The 15,055-nt window shown below is 50.9% G+C and overlaps 4 protein-coding genes across 4 annotated transcripts; 3 read left to right on the top strand and 1 right to left on the bottom strand.

Moving 5' to 3' along the window:
* Nucleotides 1-164: 164 nt before the first annotated feature.
* Nucleotides 165-1,624, top strand: HOO65_021068 (UDP-glucose glycoprotein glucosyltransferase; the record flags this gene model as incomplete). The annotated part of the gene is made up of 3 exons (XM_071006750.1): nucleotides 165-283; nucleotides 374-672; nucleotides 711-1,624. 3 exons carry the CDS (start codon nucleotides 165-167, stop codon nucleotides 1,622-1,624), a joined length of 1,332 nt encoding a protein of 443 aa, XP_070861706.1.
* A 176-nt stretch (nucleotides 1,625-1,800) lies between these two features.
* On the top strand, nucleotides 1,801-4,686 carry HOO65_021067 (UDP-glucose glycoprotein glucosyltransferase; the record flags this gene model as incomplete). Its single annotated transcript, XM_071000235.1, has 1 exon — nucleotides 1,801-4,686. The coding sequence occupies one exon, from the start codon at nucleotides 1,801-1,803 to the stop codon at nucleotides 4,684-4,686; it is 2,886 nt and encodes a 961-aa protein (XP_070861705.1).
* Nucleotides 4,687-5,711: 1,025 nt separating this feature from the next.
* On the top strand, nucleotides 5,712-9,832 carry HOO65_021066 (putative coatomer subunit alpha; the record flags this gene model as incomplete). The annotated part of the gene is made up of 4 exons (XM_071006299.1): nucleotides 5,712-5,741; nucleotides 6,050-6,386; nucleotides 6,478-9,509; nucleotides 9,590-9,832. The coding sequence occupies 4 exons, from the start codon at nucleotides 5,712-5,714 to the stop codon at nucleotides 9,830-9,832; spliced, it is 3,642 nt and encodes a 1,213-aa protein (XP_070861704.1).
* A 465-nt stretch (nucleotides 9,833-10,297) lies between these two features.
* HOO65_021065 (Exoenzymes regulatory protein AepA) lies at nucleotides 10,298-11,941 on the bottom strand (the record flags this gene model as incomplete). The annotated part of the gene is made up of 1 exon (XM_071000234.1): nucleotides 10,298-11,941. One exon carries the CDS (start codon nucleotides 11,939-11,941, stop codon nucleotides 10,298-10,300), a length of 1,644 nt encoding a protein of 547 aa, XP_070861703.1.
* Between the last annotated feature and the right edge of the window lie 3,114 nt (nucleotides 11,942-15,055).

Raw genomic sequence — 15,055 nt, 5'->3', positions numbered from 1 at the left:
GCTAACCTTTCTATCGATCCCCTGTCCGATTCTCCATGCTTGCTTTTTTACAAAGCTTTCTTAAACCACAGGCAGACAAGCTGAACCCCACCAACTATTAAGAGCTTATCTGCGCCAGTTTCTTCAAGCTTCAGAGAGACCTAGGCAGACAAACAGAGAGAGCCATGAGGCAACTCGGCATTGTTGCTGCTCTTCTGGCAGCATTGCCTGCTTCTGCAGTGCCAGCCGTCGATATTTCCATGCAAGCTGCGTTCCCGTCGCCACCATATCTTCTTGAACTAATGTGGGTTTTTTGCTCGTTCATGTGAAGCTCGCTCTTCATTTTATTTGCGTTAATGTGCCGTTCTGACGAGCTGATGATCTCCCATTCTAGTGAAACTGCTGCCGGCGAGAATGCTACTGCTTACTATCCGATCCTCGACAAAGTTGCAAATGGCTATTTCAACGGCATTTCGTCCGACAAAGATCTCTACGATGCATTCTTGAGGTTGCTGTCCGAAGACGGCTACGTCACTAGCCCCGATATGCTATCTACTTTTAATTTTGCACTTTCTATGCGCACTGCTGCACCGCGTGTTGAGGCTCACTATCAATACTATGCCACCGGAATCGAACCCCACCTTGGCTCACGCGCATCTGACAAAGACTGCAATGTCTGGGCTTTGATAGACGGTCAAAGGTACTGTTCCCCGATCTAGCCCTTGCCAAAGACAAGGGTACTACAATCAAGGGCTTGCAAGCTACAAATCTTCCATTTGACCGCATCCTTGGCGCCGGAGTTCCCGCTGTCCTGTATGCCGACATTAGCGACCCGGCGTTCGCTCCATTTCATAAGGCCATGGTGGCAGCTGCCCGGAAGGGCGAGGTATCATACCGTCTACGCCACCGCCGGACAGCGTCACATGGGACCCCGGAGCCTTTGCCAGTCAATGGATATGGAGTCGAGCTTTCGCTTAAGCGTACCGATTATATTGTCATCGATGACCGTGAAACAGGCGACCAGCCAGCAGTCAAGGATACCACCGACGATTTGCAGGTTGTTCTTAACGACGATGAGGAAGTGGCTGATCTCAAGCCGTTAAGCAAAGCCGAACTGCTCAATTTAGGTCTCAGCACCACTTCGTACATTATGCAAAGCCCGAACCCATTCGATACACTAGTCAAGGTGTCGCAGGACTTCCCCAAATACTCCGCCAAGTTGGCAGCCCACGAAATCGCGAGTGAGATTTTGGAGAAGCGTCCTAAAAGAGATGTCAATACGCCTGCTGGCCGCAACATGATGTGGATCAATGGTGTGCAGCAAATTGAGCGTCAGATTGAACCGTTTAATCTGCTAGAAGCGCTAAGACGCGAAAGAAAGCTTATTCAGGGCGTTCGAAGTCTGGGCTTGAACGCTAGACAAGCCAATGCCTTGCTGGGCCATAATGCTATTACTGGCTCTAAGATTAGCGAAGATAGCATAAGATATGACTGGAGAGATAACTTGGAGGGTAACAGAGTCATCATGTGGATGAATGACTTGGAAAAGGACCCTGGATATGCCCAATTCGACCGATCTGTCAAGGCGCTTTTGCGGCAAAACTTCGGTCAGATCCCCCCATCGCCAGAAACGTCTTCAACTTGATCGTCCCTATTGACTTCACTAATGCCGCGGATGTTTCGCTTGCCGGGCAGTTGTGGGGGCTCTCTCAACGGGGGCTCCCGATAAGATTTGGCATTGTTCCCCTACTGCCATCTAACACGGCTACTGAGATTGGCAAGGCTCTCTACCACCTATATCACAAATATGGGTTTGAAGTCATGTTGCAATACGTTTCCGAGGCTGGCGTGGTGGGAACGCTCGAAATCCAAAAGAAGGTCTTCGATGCTGTTATTTCAGGTGTCAGCAAGGCGGCTGAAGGCGGAGATACCCCCATATCTCTGGCCGATATTCTTACTGCAGACTCTTCAAACGACCAGATTGAAAAAACTCGCAATTGGATCAAGCGTATGGAAGCCTCCTCAGACGTCCCTCCTTTCCTAGTTAATGGCGTTATGATGGCTCGCACTGAAAGATGGATGCAATCCATGAGCCAGCGTCTACAAATAGACCTCCATCTGATACAGAATGCCATTAGAGAAAAGGCTCTTACCGACGATGGCGAGCCACTGGAGTTCTTTTTGCAAGATGCTGTGCTGCGGCGCAACAAGTACATCAACCCCTCCGGAGAGAAAGATCCCCGCGTTTTAGACGTTGGCAAGTTATACGTGGATCACAAGAACCTATTTGACAAGATTGCTACTATTGAGCCGTTGGAGGATACTACAAAGGAGAAGTGGGCGGCTATGACTCTTGTGGTCGACCTGACGAGCGATGCAGGTCTACAAATGCTTCTTGATGCATTTGCATTTGTTGAAGCCAATGATGGTGTGCGCCTTGACATTATTCACAATCCCGTCGAAACTCGCGGTTCTTCTCGTGTCAATAAGGCCCTCTTGGTTAATGACCCAGATGCTCAAAATGTTAATCAGCTGCGTGACCTCTTAAAGCCTGATGGACATGCTGCTGATGAATCCTTTGATATTTCCCTTGAATCGTTCTTGCTGGCCACCAATATCCAGCCGGGCTCTAGCATGGTTATTCTTAATGGTCGCATGATTGGACCTATTGCAGACGAAGATGCCTTTACCCAAGATGATTTCCAGCAATTCCTCCTCAACGAACGTCGGGTCCGCATTTTCCCTGTTTACACTGCTATAGACGATCTCGAGCTCGGCGATATTATCAGTAATCCTCTTGAGGTAGCCAAATTAACTTCAATCACAGCTTTGTCTACTATTAGCGATCTTCCCCAAGGCATTTTCGACTCAGTGCCTACTATCCGCTCCAATATCTGGGATAAATGGGACGACAGCTACGCATCTTTCGAGGTCGGCGATGCCGAAGAATCCAATGTGCACATTGTTGTTCTTCTAAATCCAGTCAGCGAGCAAGGACAGCGCTGGGCTGGTATTCTCAAGGTGCTCTCGGAACTTGACGGTGTCTACATCAAGGTCTTCTTGAACCCCTCAGAGAAGCTGACTGAGCTTCCTCTAAAGCGCTTCTGGCGTCATGTTCTGGCTTCCCAACCCACCTTTGATGCTGAGACTGGAAAGGTCGAAAAGCTCCACGGTCTTTTCAAGGGGCTTCCCTCGGAGGCTCTACTCAATGCGAAGCTAGATGTGCCCCCTCTGTGGCTAGTGGCACCTAAAGTTTCGGTGCATGACCCTGACAATATCAAACTCAGCACTGCCAAGGGAAACGTTGAAGCAGTATACGAGCTCCAGAGCATTTTAATTGAGGGCCACTCGCGTGATGGTGCCACCACCCCCCCACGCGGTGCACAGCTTGTTCTAGCCACGGAAAAGAATCCCCATCAGGAGGACACCATCATCATGGCTAATATTGGCTACTTCCAGTTTAAGGCCAACCCGGGCTTCTACAGTATCCAACTTTTGCCAGGCCGTAGCTCGGATATTTTCGAAATCGAAAGTGTTGGGGCCAAGGGATTCCGTCCTGTTGCGGGTGACAAAGGCACCGAAGTCTGTGTCATGAGTTTCCAGGGCAAGACGTTATTCCCTCGGCTCGTGCGCAAGCCTGGCATGGAAACCGCAGATGTTTTGGAGGTGGGTGACGAGGGCGACTCGCTTCTGGCTAAGGGAAAGAAGCTAGCCAGCGGGCTTGGGTTATTTAGCAGTAAAAACAAAGGCCAGGAGAAGCAGGCCGAGATCAATATTTTTTCTGTTGCTAGCGGGCACTTGTATGAGCGCATGCTCAGCATCATGATGGTCAGCGTTATGAAGAACACTAAGCATACCGTCAAGTTCTGGTTCATTGAGCAGTTCCTGTCCCCATCATTCAAGGATTTTATTCCATTCCTTGCTGAGGAGTATGGCTTCAAGTACGAGATGGTGGCATACAAGTGGCCCCACTGGCTGCGCGGCCAGAAAGAAAAGCAACGCGAGATTTGGGGGTACAAGATTCTCTTCTTGGATGTGTTGTTCCCTTTGTCTTTGGACAAGGTTATCTTCGTCGATGCTGACCAGGTGGTTCGTACCGATATGATTGACCTAGTCAATGTGGATCTCGAGGGTGCTCCGTACGGCTTCACACCCATGTGCGACTCGCGTGTTGAGATGGAAGGCTTCCGGTTTTGGAAGCAAGGCTACTGGGCAAACTACCTACGAGGCAAGCCGTATCATATTTCGGCATTGTACGTGGTGGACTTGAAGCAGTTCCGGCGCCTTGCGGCGGGAGACCGTCTTCGTCAAACGTACCACTCACTCAGTGCCGACCCTAATTCTCTCTCCAACCTGGATCAAGATCTGCCCAACCATATGCAGTTCCAGCTGCCAATTCACAGCCTATCGCAGGATTGGCTCTGGTGCGAGACGTGGTGCAGCGATGAGAGTCTGAAAGAGGCCCGTACAATCGACTTGTGTAACAATCCGGAAACAAAAGAGCCTAAGCTTGATCGGGCACGGAGACAGGTCCCAGAGTGGACGCAGTATGACGACGAGATTGCTGCGGTAGACCGAAGAAGGCGGGGGCCAGCGACGGAGGAGAAGAGGGGGGCGAAGACAGAGGAAGAGCCCGAAGCAAAGAACACCAAGAGCAGATCTTGGGAGGAGCCCCCAGCAGTCGTCACAGAAAAGGACGAGCTATAGGTAGAATACATTTGGCGTTTTTGCACTCAATATACATTGTATTTCCTTTCCAACTGCCCATTCCTGTTACTGACATTGTCTAGTCCTTCAATTTGCTTGTCTGTTGATACGAGCAAGACAAGCTGAAGGTGGTTGCACATGTATACCCTAACCCTAATAATGGCGAGGCTGATCATCGGTAAATCTACCGTCTGCTACTACTGTCCACCTTGTCCACTATTTTAAGTGGGGCTCATTATGAAGATGCTTCCGTCTATGCTACGGCTTGAAATGCCCCACTTCTAGCTCAAGGTACGTATCTGTAACTGAAGGGGACACGCATCAGTTTTTTGCGACTTGGCCTCAGTCAGCCAGACCCGGAGCTTTCTTGGGATTTGGAGCTTTGAGATAGTTCGTAGCGAGCCTTGGGCCTTGTAGGAGCTTGTTTGTCTGTGTCTTTCGAGAACGAGTTGGTTTGTCCGTAGGCATCCTGGACTCTCCTATAATTTACGCAGCTTCTTCTAGCTTTTGTTCAACGTGGCTCGTAGTAGAGCCCTTTCCCCTGCCCTTGTTATTATAGGCGGTCAGACTCACTGGCCGCAGCTCTAATAGCCCTAAGGCTGGTTATTGTTTTAGTGGCTAGCCCCCTCCCCTCCCCCCTGTAGCTCTTGGTCCTCTTACGATTTGACCGTAGCCTTTGCTCTCCACCTCTTCGAAGCCCTCTGAACTATCTACACATCTTCTCTTGCTGTCCTGTTCTTTTTCTCCGGCTTCATCTCCAAAATCGACGGCTAGCCATTGAAGTGCAATTGACGACTTGAATAGCACGGCACAGCTTTAATTCCTTGTTGTTTATTTTTTCCTTTCCTTTCCTTTTTTCTTTCCTTTTTATTTTTTCTATTTTTTTTTTGCTTTGCCGCCTCCCTTCCAGTGATCTCCTCTCCTCGATTCCCATCCTCGTTCTTCGTCTTCATCCTCGCTTGCGGCCTCTTTTGCTCGTCTCGTTCTCTAGCCATCACATTCCCAGCGGCGCTGGCGCTTTCATCATGTCTACGACCTCGTCCATGCTGACAAAAGTACGGCAAGCTTTCCATCTCATAAATTTGGAGTATTTATAATGTGTTGCGGGCTTGGGTCGCGGGGCAAGAAGCTGGGCCTGCGTTGATCTGCTGTCAACTGCATCGTTGCCTACTGGCCTGCACTGCACACTTCCCACAATCTGAATCACTATGCTCGTCATTGTCACTACCAGCACCGCTAACTTGCCCTTGTCTCCTTCTAGTTCGAGTCAAAGTCCTCGCGGGCTAAAGGCATTGCCTTTCATCCTAAGCGGTGAGATCCATCTCACGATACTCCCTCCCCTTACAACTAATACTAACACCAGCTCGCCTCTCTCGACAGGCCATGGATCCTTGTGTCCCTTCATTCATCCACCATCCAGCTCTGGGACTACCGTATGGGAACTCTGATCGACCGCTTCGAGGAACATGATGGCCCTGTTAGAGCTGTCGACTTCCATCCCACACAGCCGCTGTTTGTTAGTGGTGGTGACGACTACAAGATCAAGGTTTGGTCGTATCAGACCCGGCGGTGTTTGTTCACCCTCAATGGCCATCTTGACTACATCCGCACTGTGTTCTTCCACCGCGAGCTGCCGTGGATTGTGTCATGCTCTGATGACCAGACTATCCGCATATGGAACTGGCAAAACCGATCGCTGAGTGAGTTTAGCAATGTTGATCATTTTTGGTTTTCACGTTTGCCACGTTGGTTTATTTCCCTTGCTAATGCAACGCCCCCCTTGATATTTAGTCTGCACCATGACTGGCCACAACCACTACGTCATGTGCGCCCAGTTCCACCCCAAGGATGACCTCGTCGTTTCGGCTTCCCTTGATCAGTCTGTCCGTGTCTGGGATATCTCCGGCCTGCGCAAGAAACACTCAGCCCCGACTTCATCCTTGTCCTTTGAGGACCAAATGGCTCGGCGCAATCAGGAACAGGCCGACATGTTTGGCAACACCGATGCCGTTGTCAAGTTTGTGCTTGAAGGACACGATCGCGGTGTTAACTGGGTTGCTTTCCACCCCACTATGCCTTTGATCGTGTCCGCTGGTGATGATCGCCTGGTTAAGCTATGGCGAATGAGCGAAACTAAGGCTTGGGAGGTCGATACCTGCCGTGGCCATTTCCAGAACGCCTCCGCCTGCTTGTTCCACCCGCACCAAGACCTGATTCTATCTGTTAGCGAGGATAAGACCATTCGTGTCTGGGACCTTAACAAGCGCACTGCTGTGCAATCCTTCAAGCGTGAGAACGAGCGCATGTGGGTCATTGCTGCCCACCCTGAAATCAATCTCTTCGCTGTTGGACACGATAATGGTGTCATGGTGTTCAAGCTGGAGCGTGAGCGCCCCGCTAGCGCCATCCATCAGAACTCGCTATTCTACATCACTAAGGATAAGCACGTCAAGTCCTATGATTTCAAGAAGAATCTCGAGGGCCCTACCCTCACTGTCCTTAAGAAGCTGGGCTCAGCCTGGACTCCTCCTCGCACCATGTCATACAACCCTGCTGAGCGCTCAATCTTGGTCACCTCCCCTGCTGACGGCAACTCGTACGAGCTCATCAACCTGCCCCGCGAAGGCTCGGGTGCTCTGGAATCGCCTGATTCTAAGCGCGGCTCGGGTAACTCGGCTATTTTTGTCGCCCGCAACCGTTTTGCCGTTCTTGATGTCGCTGCTCAGACTATCGAAATCAAGGATCTGAGCAACAATGTCACCCGTTCTTTCAAGCCTCCTGCTGGCACTACTGACATCTACTTTGGTGGCACTGGCAATCTGCTCATCATCACCCCGACGGCTGTTTACATGTACGATATCCAGCAGAAGAAGGTTACTGCTGAGCATCCTGTCAATGGTGTAAAGTATGTTGTCTGGTCTAACGACAACCGCTATGTCGCCCTTCTGAGCAAGCACAACATCACCATTCTGTCCAAGTCCCTGGAGCACCTGAGCGGTCTGCATGAGACTATTCGGATCAAGAGCGCCTGCTGGGATGATACTGGTGTTCTTCTGTACTCGACCCTCAACCATGTCAAGTACACCTTGTTGAACGGTGACAACGGCATTGTCCGTACCCTGGACCAGACTGTCTACTTGGTGCGTGTGCAGGGCCGCAATCTATACTGCCTGGACCGCAACGCTAAGCCTCGCCTTCTTCCCATTGACCCCACTGAGTACCGCTTCAAGTTGGCGCTAGTCAAGCGCAACTACGAGGAAATGCTGCATATCATTCAGAACTCGTCTCTGGTCGGCCAGTCTATCATTGCCTACCTCCAAAAGAAGGGATACCCCGAGATTGCCCTCCAGTTTGTCCAGGACCCTGCCACGCGCTTCGAGCTTGCTATCGAATGCGGCAACCTCGATGTTGGTCTAGAGATGGCCCGTGAGTTAGACAAGCCCCAGCTCTGGCAGAGACTTGGCACCGAGGCTTTGGCCCACGGTAATCACCAAATTGTAGAGATGTGCTACCAGAAGCAGAAGAGCTTTGATAAGCTGTCCTTCCTGTACCTGTCAACTGGTGATCACAACAAGCTTGCCCGCATGGCTAAGATTGCTGAGCACCGTGGCGACTTTACCTCCCGTTTCCAAAACGCCCTATTCCTGGGTGATGTTGAGGATCGCATCCAAATGTTCAAAGAAATCGACTTGTATCCACTGGCCTATATCACTGCCAAGGCCCATGGCTTGGAGGAGGAATGCCAGGCTATCCTGGAGGCTTCTGGCCTAACTGAGGAGGAAATCAACGCACCTGCCATTGGAGGCTCCCTGTCAGTTCCCAAGGCTATTGTCCCTACTCATGCTGCCAACTGGCCAACCAAGGCTTCATCGCAGTCGGTATTTGAGAAGGCTCTTTTGGGTCAGGTCGAGGGTCTGTCTCTCGAGGACAACCAACCTACCGAGGACTTGATGGATGTGGATGGCGATGATGCCGCAACTAGCAAGGCTGGCGCTGGGGCCGGTGCTTCTGCTGCTCTGGAAGATGATGACGATGCTGCTGGCTGGGATATGGGTGACGATGCTGTGCCTGAAATTGAGGGTGACTTTGTTAACGTTGAGACTGCTGAGGCTGGCGGCTCTGGCTTGAGCGAAGCCGAGATGTGGGCACGGAATTCACCCCTTGCTGTGGATCACGTCGCCGGTGGCTCTTTCGAGACCGCCATGCAGCTACTGAACCGCCAGGTTGGTGCCGTCAACTTTGCGCCCATCAAGCCTCGTTTCCTGGAGGTGTTTTCGGCGTCTAAGACGTATCTGCCTGCATCGTCTGGCCTACCTCCTCTAGTCAACTACATCCGGAGAACATTGGAAGAGACGGATCCGCGGTCCGTCCTACCGATTGTGCCGCGTGATCTTGAGCACCTTGCTGCTCATGATCTGCAGCGTGGGTACGATGCTATGAAGGCTAACAAGCTGGAAGATGGAATTACTGTGTTCAAGGGCATTCTGCATGCCATTCTTATTAATGCTGTGTCAAGCGAGGCTGAGGTTGCCGAAGCCAAGAAATTGGTGGCGTCTGCTGCCGAGTACACCGTAGCCATGGGCATTGAGCTTTCCCGTCGTTCCCTAGGCGCTCCTGCTGCTATTGCCGAAAATCCCGCGTTGCTGAAGCGTAGTCTGGAGTTGTCCGCGTACTTTACAATTCCTAAGATTGAGGTTCCGCATAGACAACTAGTGTTGGGTGCGGCGATGCAGCAGGCTATCAGAGCGAAAAACTACAATTCAGCGTTGAGCTTTGCCAGCCGGATTATTGCCAACGGAGGATCTGGCAAGATTGTTGAGAACGTAAGTTTTTTCTTTTTTTTTTCATCTTTTTCATTCCTTCTTCTGTTTGCACATGCTGACCTAACATACCTTGTATACAGGCCAAGAAGACCAAGGCTCAATGCGAGCGCAACCCCAACGATGCCGTTGAGATTGACTTTGACCAATTCGCCGAGTTTGAAGTCTGTGCGGCTTCGCACACTCCTATTTACAGTGGCTCAGCATTCGAAGAGTGTGCCTTTGATGGCTCCAAGTACCAGCCCAAGTTCAAGGGCCAAGTATGCCGGGTGTGTGAAGTCTGTGAGATTGGCAAGCATGGTAGCGGTCTGAAGCTGTTTGCTTAAGTAGTTGTAACAATGCGATGATGTATTTGAGTTGTTATCGTGGGAGTTGGTCTTTCTTTGTTGCTTGTGGTTGCGTTGCTTTTTTGTTCTTTTTCTTTTTACTATTTTATCCAGCGAGGGGAAAAGAGAAGATGGAAGGCAGCATGGAGAGAAGTTGACGGAACTGCATTCCATGTGATTGATACTAGCACTTCTTACAGACATAGTCGTTTTTGTCCTGTTGGCTGCTTCGTCTTCTTTTTTTTTTATATATCTAGATGCTATTCGTTTGTGATTTCTTTCTCTGTTCGCCATTGTCAAATTTTGTTTTGTTTTGCTAGAGAGCTGATTAACGAAAACGAAAACGAAAACGAAAAACAAAAAAAACAACGAGCATTTGTACACAGAACATGGCAAAGGTTGGTTGGTGTGTTGGAACATGTCTTTTATTTTGGTTCTTCCTGTCTCGCTATGATCGGTTTATCTTTATGCCTCGGCATCGAAAGTCAAGACTCCACCCGAGTACGTCTTGAGCACCTTGGCTTGTAACAGCTGATGTGCCTCCCACTGCATATCCACCACTACGATGTCCGCTCTTAGGCCTTTCTTCAGTGCTCCAGTCTCGTTTTCATCAAATACGCTGTATGCCGTGCCTGCTGTAGCCGCCGTAACAGCATGGGCTAGCTCTAGGGCAAAGTGGGGGTTCACAGTGTCTGTACTCAGTGGCTCGCGTGCTGACCTCCGCGTGGTGGCTGTGTAAAGGTTGGGCAGCGGGTCGAGTGGTGCTGATGGTGCGTCGCTGCCAATGGCTAGGACAGAGCCAGCATCAGCGAACTCGGGATACGCAAACGCACGCCCACAGCGGTGGGCACCGAGCAGCCGCGGCCACTCACGGAGAATGGCTGGATCAGCATGCACTGGATGGATGCTGGCCGTGATGCCTAGTGCGCCGAGTCGCGCCACGTCTTCCGGCGCCGTCAGTTCCAAGTGCTCGATGCGTGGACGCAGCCGCGCCGGCGCATGTGCAGCAATGGCTTCCACGGCTACATGGACTGTCTCGTCGCCAATGGCGTGGAGCGCAACCTGTAGGCCGTGGTGCGTGGCGCGGGCGACAGCGGGGCCGAGCATGGCAGCGGTCCAAATGGGGTCGCCGGCGGCCTCGCCCGAAGCGTAGGGGTGTTTTAGGGCAGCAGTGCAAGCATCAATGACTCCATCGCAGATGAACTTGATGCCAGTAATGCGGCAGTCAGGCGATGTGGTGGTGTTGAATTCGTCGCGCAGAGCGGCTGCGCGGTCGATTTCAGCCAGTGTCTCCGCCTCTGTTGGCTTTGGCATTAAACACCAGTAAGCAGCTAGGCGGACGGGCAGGACGCCACCGCGCTGGCGACGGAGCTCCAGAGCTGCTTCCCAGCCACCTTCGTCCATGGCCATCTCAATCATGCCAGTATAGCCCGCGGCACAGTACGCATCTAGAGCAGCAGACAGCGAGGCAACTTTGGCATCCATTGCTGCAACCTTGGCTAGATGCGGCCACACAATAGTCATTACGGCGTTTTCCGATACGAGACCGGCCGGCTTGCCGCTCTCATCTCGGACGATCTTGCCGCCTTTGGGATCTGGAGTATCGGCTAGATCCATCTCTGCAAGAGCGGCGTCATTGCACCACTGGAAGTGCAAATCCTTTGACTCGATAAAAATCGGGCGGGGATCAATGTCGGCCAACGCGGCGGCCGTAGCTCGGTCGCCGGTCATGTGGTGCATCCAATGGCCAGCAAGAATCCGTGGAACCTCGGGATGGGCAGCGGCATATTCCTTTAGTGTAGCCACAATGTCCTCCAAGTTTTGGCATTTGGCTAGGGAGAGCTTTGTCATGCTCTGGCCGAGGGTCAGAAAATGCATGTGGCCATCAATGAAGCCCGGCAGAATGAACTTGCCCTGCATGTCGGTAGCTTGTGCGAAGCCTGACTTGTCCGGGCCGCCAAGGCGAAGGACCCCCGGGTCGGATTCAGAGCCAACATGGAGAATGCGGCTAGAAACAGCGTCAAATGCGATGCATGTCTCAAAGTGATGTTCGGGTTTGACCAGGCCCGAAGATTGGAAGATGCGGCCGTTGTAGAGAAGGGTGGCCATGATGAGGTAAGGAAGGGTTGGGATAAACAAGAAGCCGGGGATGACGGATGGATGGTTGATGGACAGACGGATGACGTAGGGGAGGGAAGAGGATAGGGGATAGGGGATTGTATTTATATCTGTTTCTACATCGTACTACTTTATAACAAGCCGCGGCTGCCCTCATTCTTTATCAATCAGTAGCTGCTGGCTAACAGCAGCAGGCCCAAAAAGGAAGGGGAAGGTTAAGCCCCACCTGGATCCTTCCTTCTATTAGCTCACGTTGTTGCGTAAAACGCTGAGAGGAACGAGGACGTTGGGCAGATAGGCAAGTCAGCCCGAAACGCGGCTGGTGTGGCGGCGGTTGGTGTGGCGGCCGATGTGGAGGGTCTGTGGCGCAAACCCTATGGAAACACATTTGCTGGGGCTCTATTTTTATCTTAGTGGAAGTGATGCATTTCTCTTGTTCTGAACGTTGGCATGGCTTGAACAGGTGCTATTCTGGTGCTGATCGATGCGGCTCCCTTGTTTTTTTTTTCTTTATTTCCCGCTTAATTTTTCTACTTGCTTTGTTTTCCCTCCAATTTTCTTACGACTTTCTTTTTCGTTTTGTTTGGCTTATTGCAACTTGTATCCCTCCGCCCTAGTACGACGCGTGCCTGTAGTAAGCATTCATGTAATTGTAGTGATGCGTAGTCTCAGCCACACTGTGGCACTGCCATGTGACTGACCCCACATCACATAGTTTATATTCAGTCCTAGGAAATTCTGTAGATGGACTAAATAGAATATTCTTCATGCAAAATCACCACAACAGTAATTTCAGCATCTCAGTTTCGATAGAAACAGCAGCAGCAATTCTTCGAAGAACCCTTCGAAAGCCCCAGCCGCCTTCTGCCCTGCCAGGTAACCAAGCGATAATTTTGGGATGACCTCCCGCCCTCCCGATACACTGCGCGCTGTTGTTTGCACAGTGTTGAATAGTACAGGCAACAGGCAGAGTGTGATTTCTATGCTCTCAGTTAACAGACTTCTATTCTAGTCTTCTGGTCGATCTGGTTAGCTAGAGGTTGGCGAGACAGCAAGTCACGTAACTCTGTAGTAGCACGAGAATAGGGACAGGGAGCAGCCCTTTTGTCGTTGAGTATGCTTCACTCGGGAGATGCGACACTTGCAGAAACAAAATAAGGTGTATAAGCTGGGCCAAAAAAGAGAAACATCCAAGATCTAAGAACATGGCATGAAATTGATTGTGCCAAGCTATTCTTCATAAGAGGCAAGCGAGAAGCATGAAGTGGGAAGCAGAGAGCGAAACGCAGCAAGCAGCAAGCGGCGGACGAAGGTCGGAAACAGAACGCGCTACAAGGTGACAGGTAAGAAACAACCACTTGCCTCCATTCCATAAAAAGATTTATGCCATAACGTCTTATGCCATCCTCTTTACCTTTTGCTTGTCCCTAGCCACGAATCAGGTCAGGAGCCCCATGGCCTTTCGCACGGATACTGTCTCCCAACTTGGCTTAGTCTCTCAGGGACAATCCAGGGTCCAGGGTCCAGAGTATGGTGTCAGAGACCATCAAAGCTTAGACATTTGCGAAAAAAAAACAGCAAACAAAGTAAACGCCGAAGTAGCATTAAGTCTTATGGCTTGAGCAAACTGATCGAGCGAGGAACAGTGTCTTGTAACGAACACGAGAAAAACAAAGCTCGAGAAGACGTGTAAGCGTGAGTACCGTCTCTTTTAGTAGCGACCAAGGCTTGCCAAAGTCTCGCTTTGTGCTCTACGGCTAGGTTCCCGCGTGAATAACATGCCGGGTAGGCCAAAGATGGCCTAAAAAGGCCCACCATCATGCTCTATTGGCTTCGATACTGCTTCTGCCGCGGCTATCATGCGCGTGTTTATTCTTTTCCTTTCCACGACTCTTGCCACAGGAGTCATGGAGGAAGGGATACGACTAGGGGACTGGGGGAAGAGGCCATACGAAGAATCCGAGTAGCACAAAGCCCAAGCAGGTGGAGCATACATGCAAATGAAGAGAACCTAGGGAAAAGCTTTGATGGTGGGTAGGCAGTAGAGTCGGGGGCATATTCTCTCGTACTGTAGTTGGATGGTGGGTAGGCAATAGAGTCGGGGGCATATTATCCCGTAGTTAGTGCAGTCGGGGGCACATTATTCCGTACTGTAATAACAGTGTGGTCCGGGATTATGGCACGGATGGCAGGACAATCTGGGAAAATTAATAGCTGGAGGGCCAGCATGTCAGCCCCTAGTCCTGTGGGAATGTAGTGTGAGGCGGGGTTTAGGAGTCGAGCAAGCAGAACATGAGGAACGTTAGGCCCGGCTCGCTTCTTCACACTGGCATAAGGATGGTGTGGAGAGTAATACTAACTGCCTTGCATGACACCTGCGGGGGTGCATTCGACCGCTCGGCCCTAGACACAATAGAGGCTTCTACATTATATTATCTCATATGCCACTTACAGTAAAACTCTCCGGTTTTCTGTACCCACCAACGGCCGCGGTAAGACTGCTATGAGACGCACTATGCTGTATATACGTGGGTGTATTTTAGCATAGGTGCATGTTGATCCACCCAACTTAGACCACGAACAACATGGTCAAAGAGGTGTCAATCTTAGGCAAAAAAAAGCAAGCCGGAGATACCTGAAGAGGGGGAGATAGAGAAGACGGCAGACGAAAGACAAGGCGACCAGAACCGGGAGGCGAGTGTGGACCGAATAGCACACTGTACCTACCTACTTGCTTTGCATTATTAGGGAGGGACTGGCTTTCCTAGGCCGAGACAAGTCGATGCAGAAGCACTCTCGGCGGAATGGAATTGCTTTCTCCTTGTATGCTATGGGCCTTGCGAGTTATTTGCTACCGGTTGCTGCACACTGTCTTGTTCGTGGAGGGGGGGACAAGGACCCGGCTAAGGAAGAGAGTCGGCGATAAGACAAGTACGATGCATATGAGAACGGGACATGAAGAATGAAAAGCAAGAAACTAAGCGCCAAAGTGTAATTGCAAAAAGCAATGACAATATTTGGGAAAATCTAGAAGGGAAAATAGTAAAAAGAAAACGAGCCAACCCAACCCAGCTCGAGAACCCACAGATCCACAGATGCCCCTAT

This window comes from Ceratocystis lukuohia (assembly GCF_044167205.1).
Source record: "Ceratocystis lukuohia strain C4212 chromosome Unknown Supercontig2_pilon, whole genome shotgun sequence".
Lineage (NCBI taxonomy): Eukaryota > Fungi > Ascomycota > Sordariomycetes > Microascales > Ceratocystidaceae > Ceratocystis > Ceratocystis lukuohia.
This window is presented reverse-complemented; position numbering and strand designations above follow the sequence as displayed.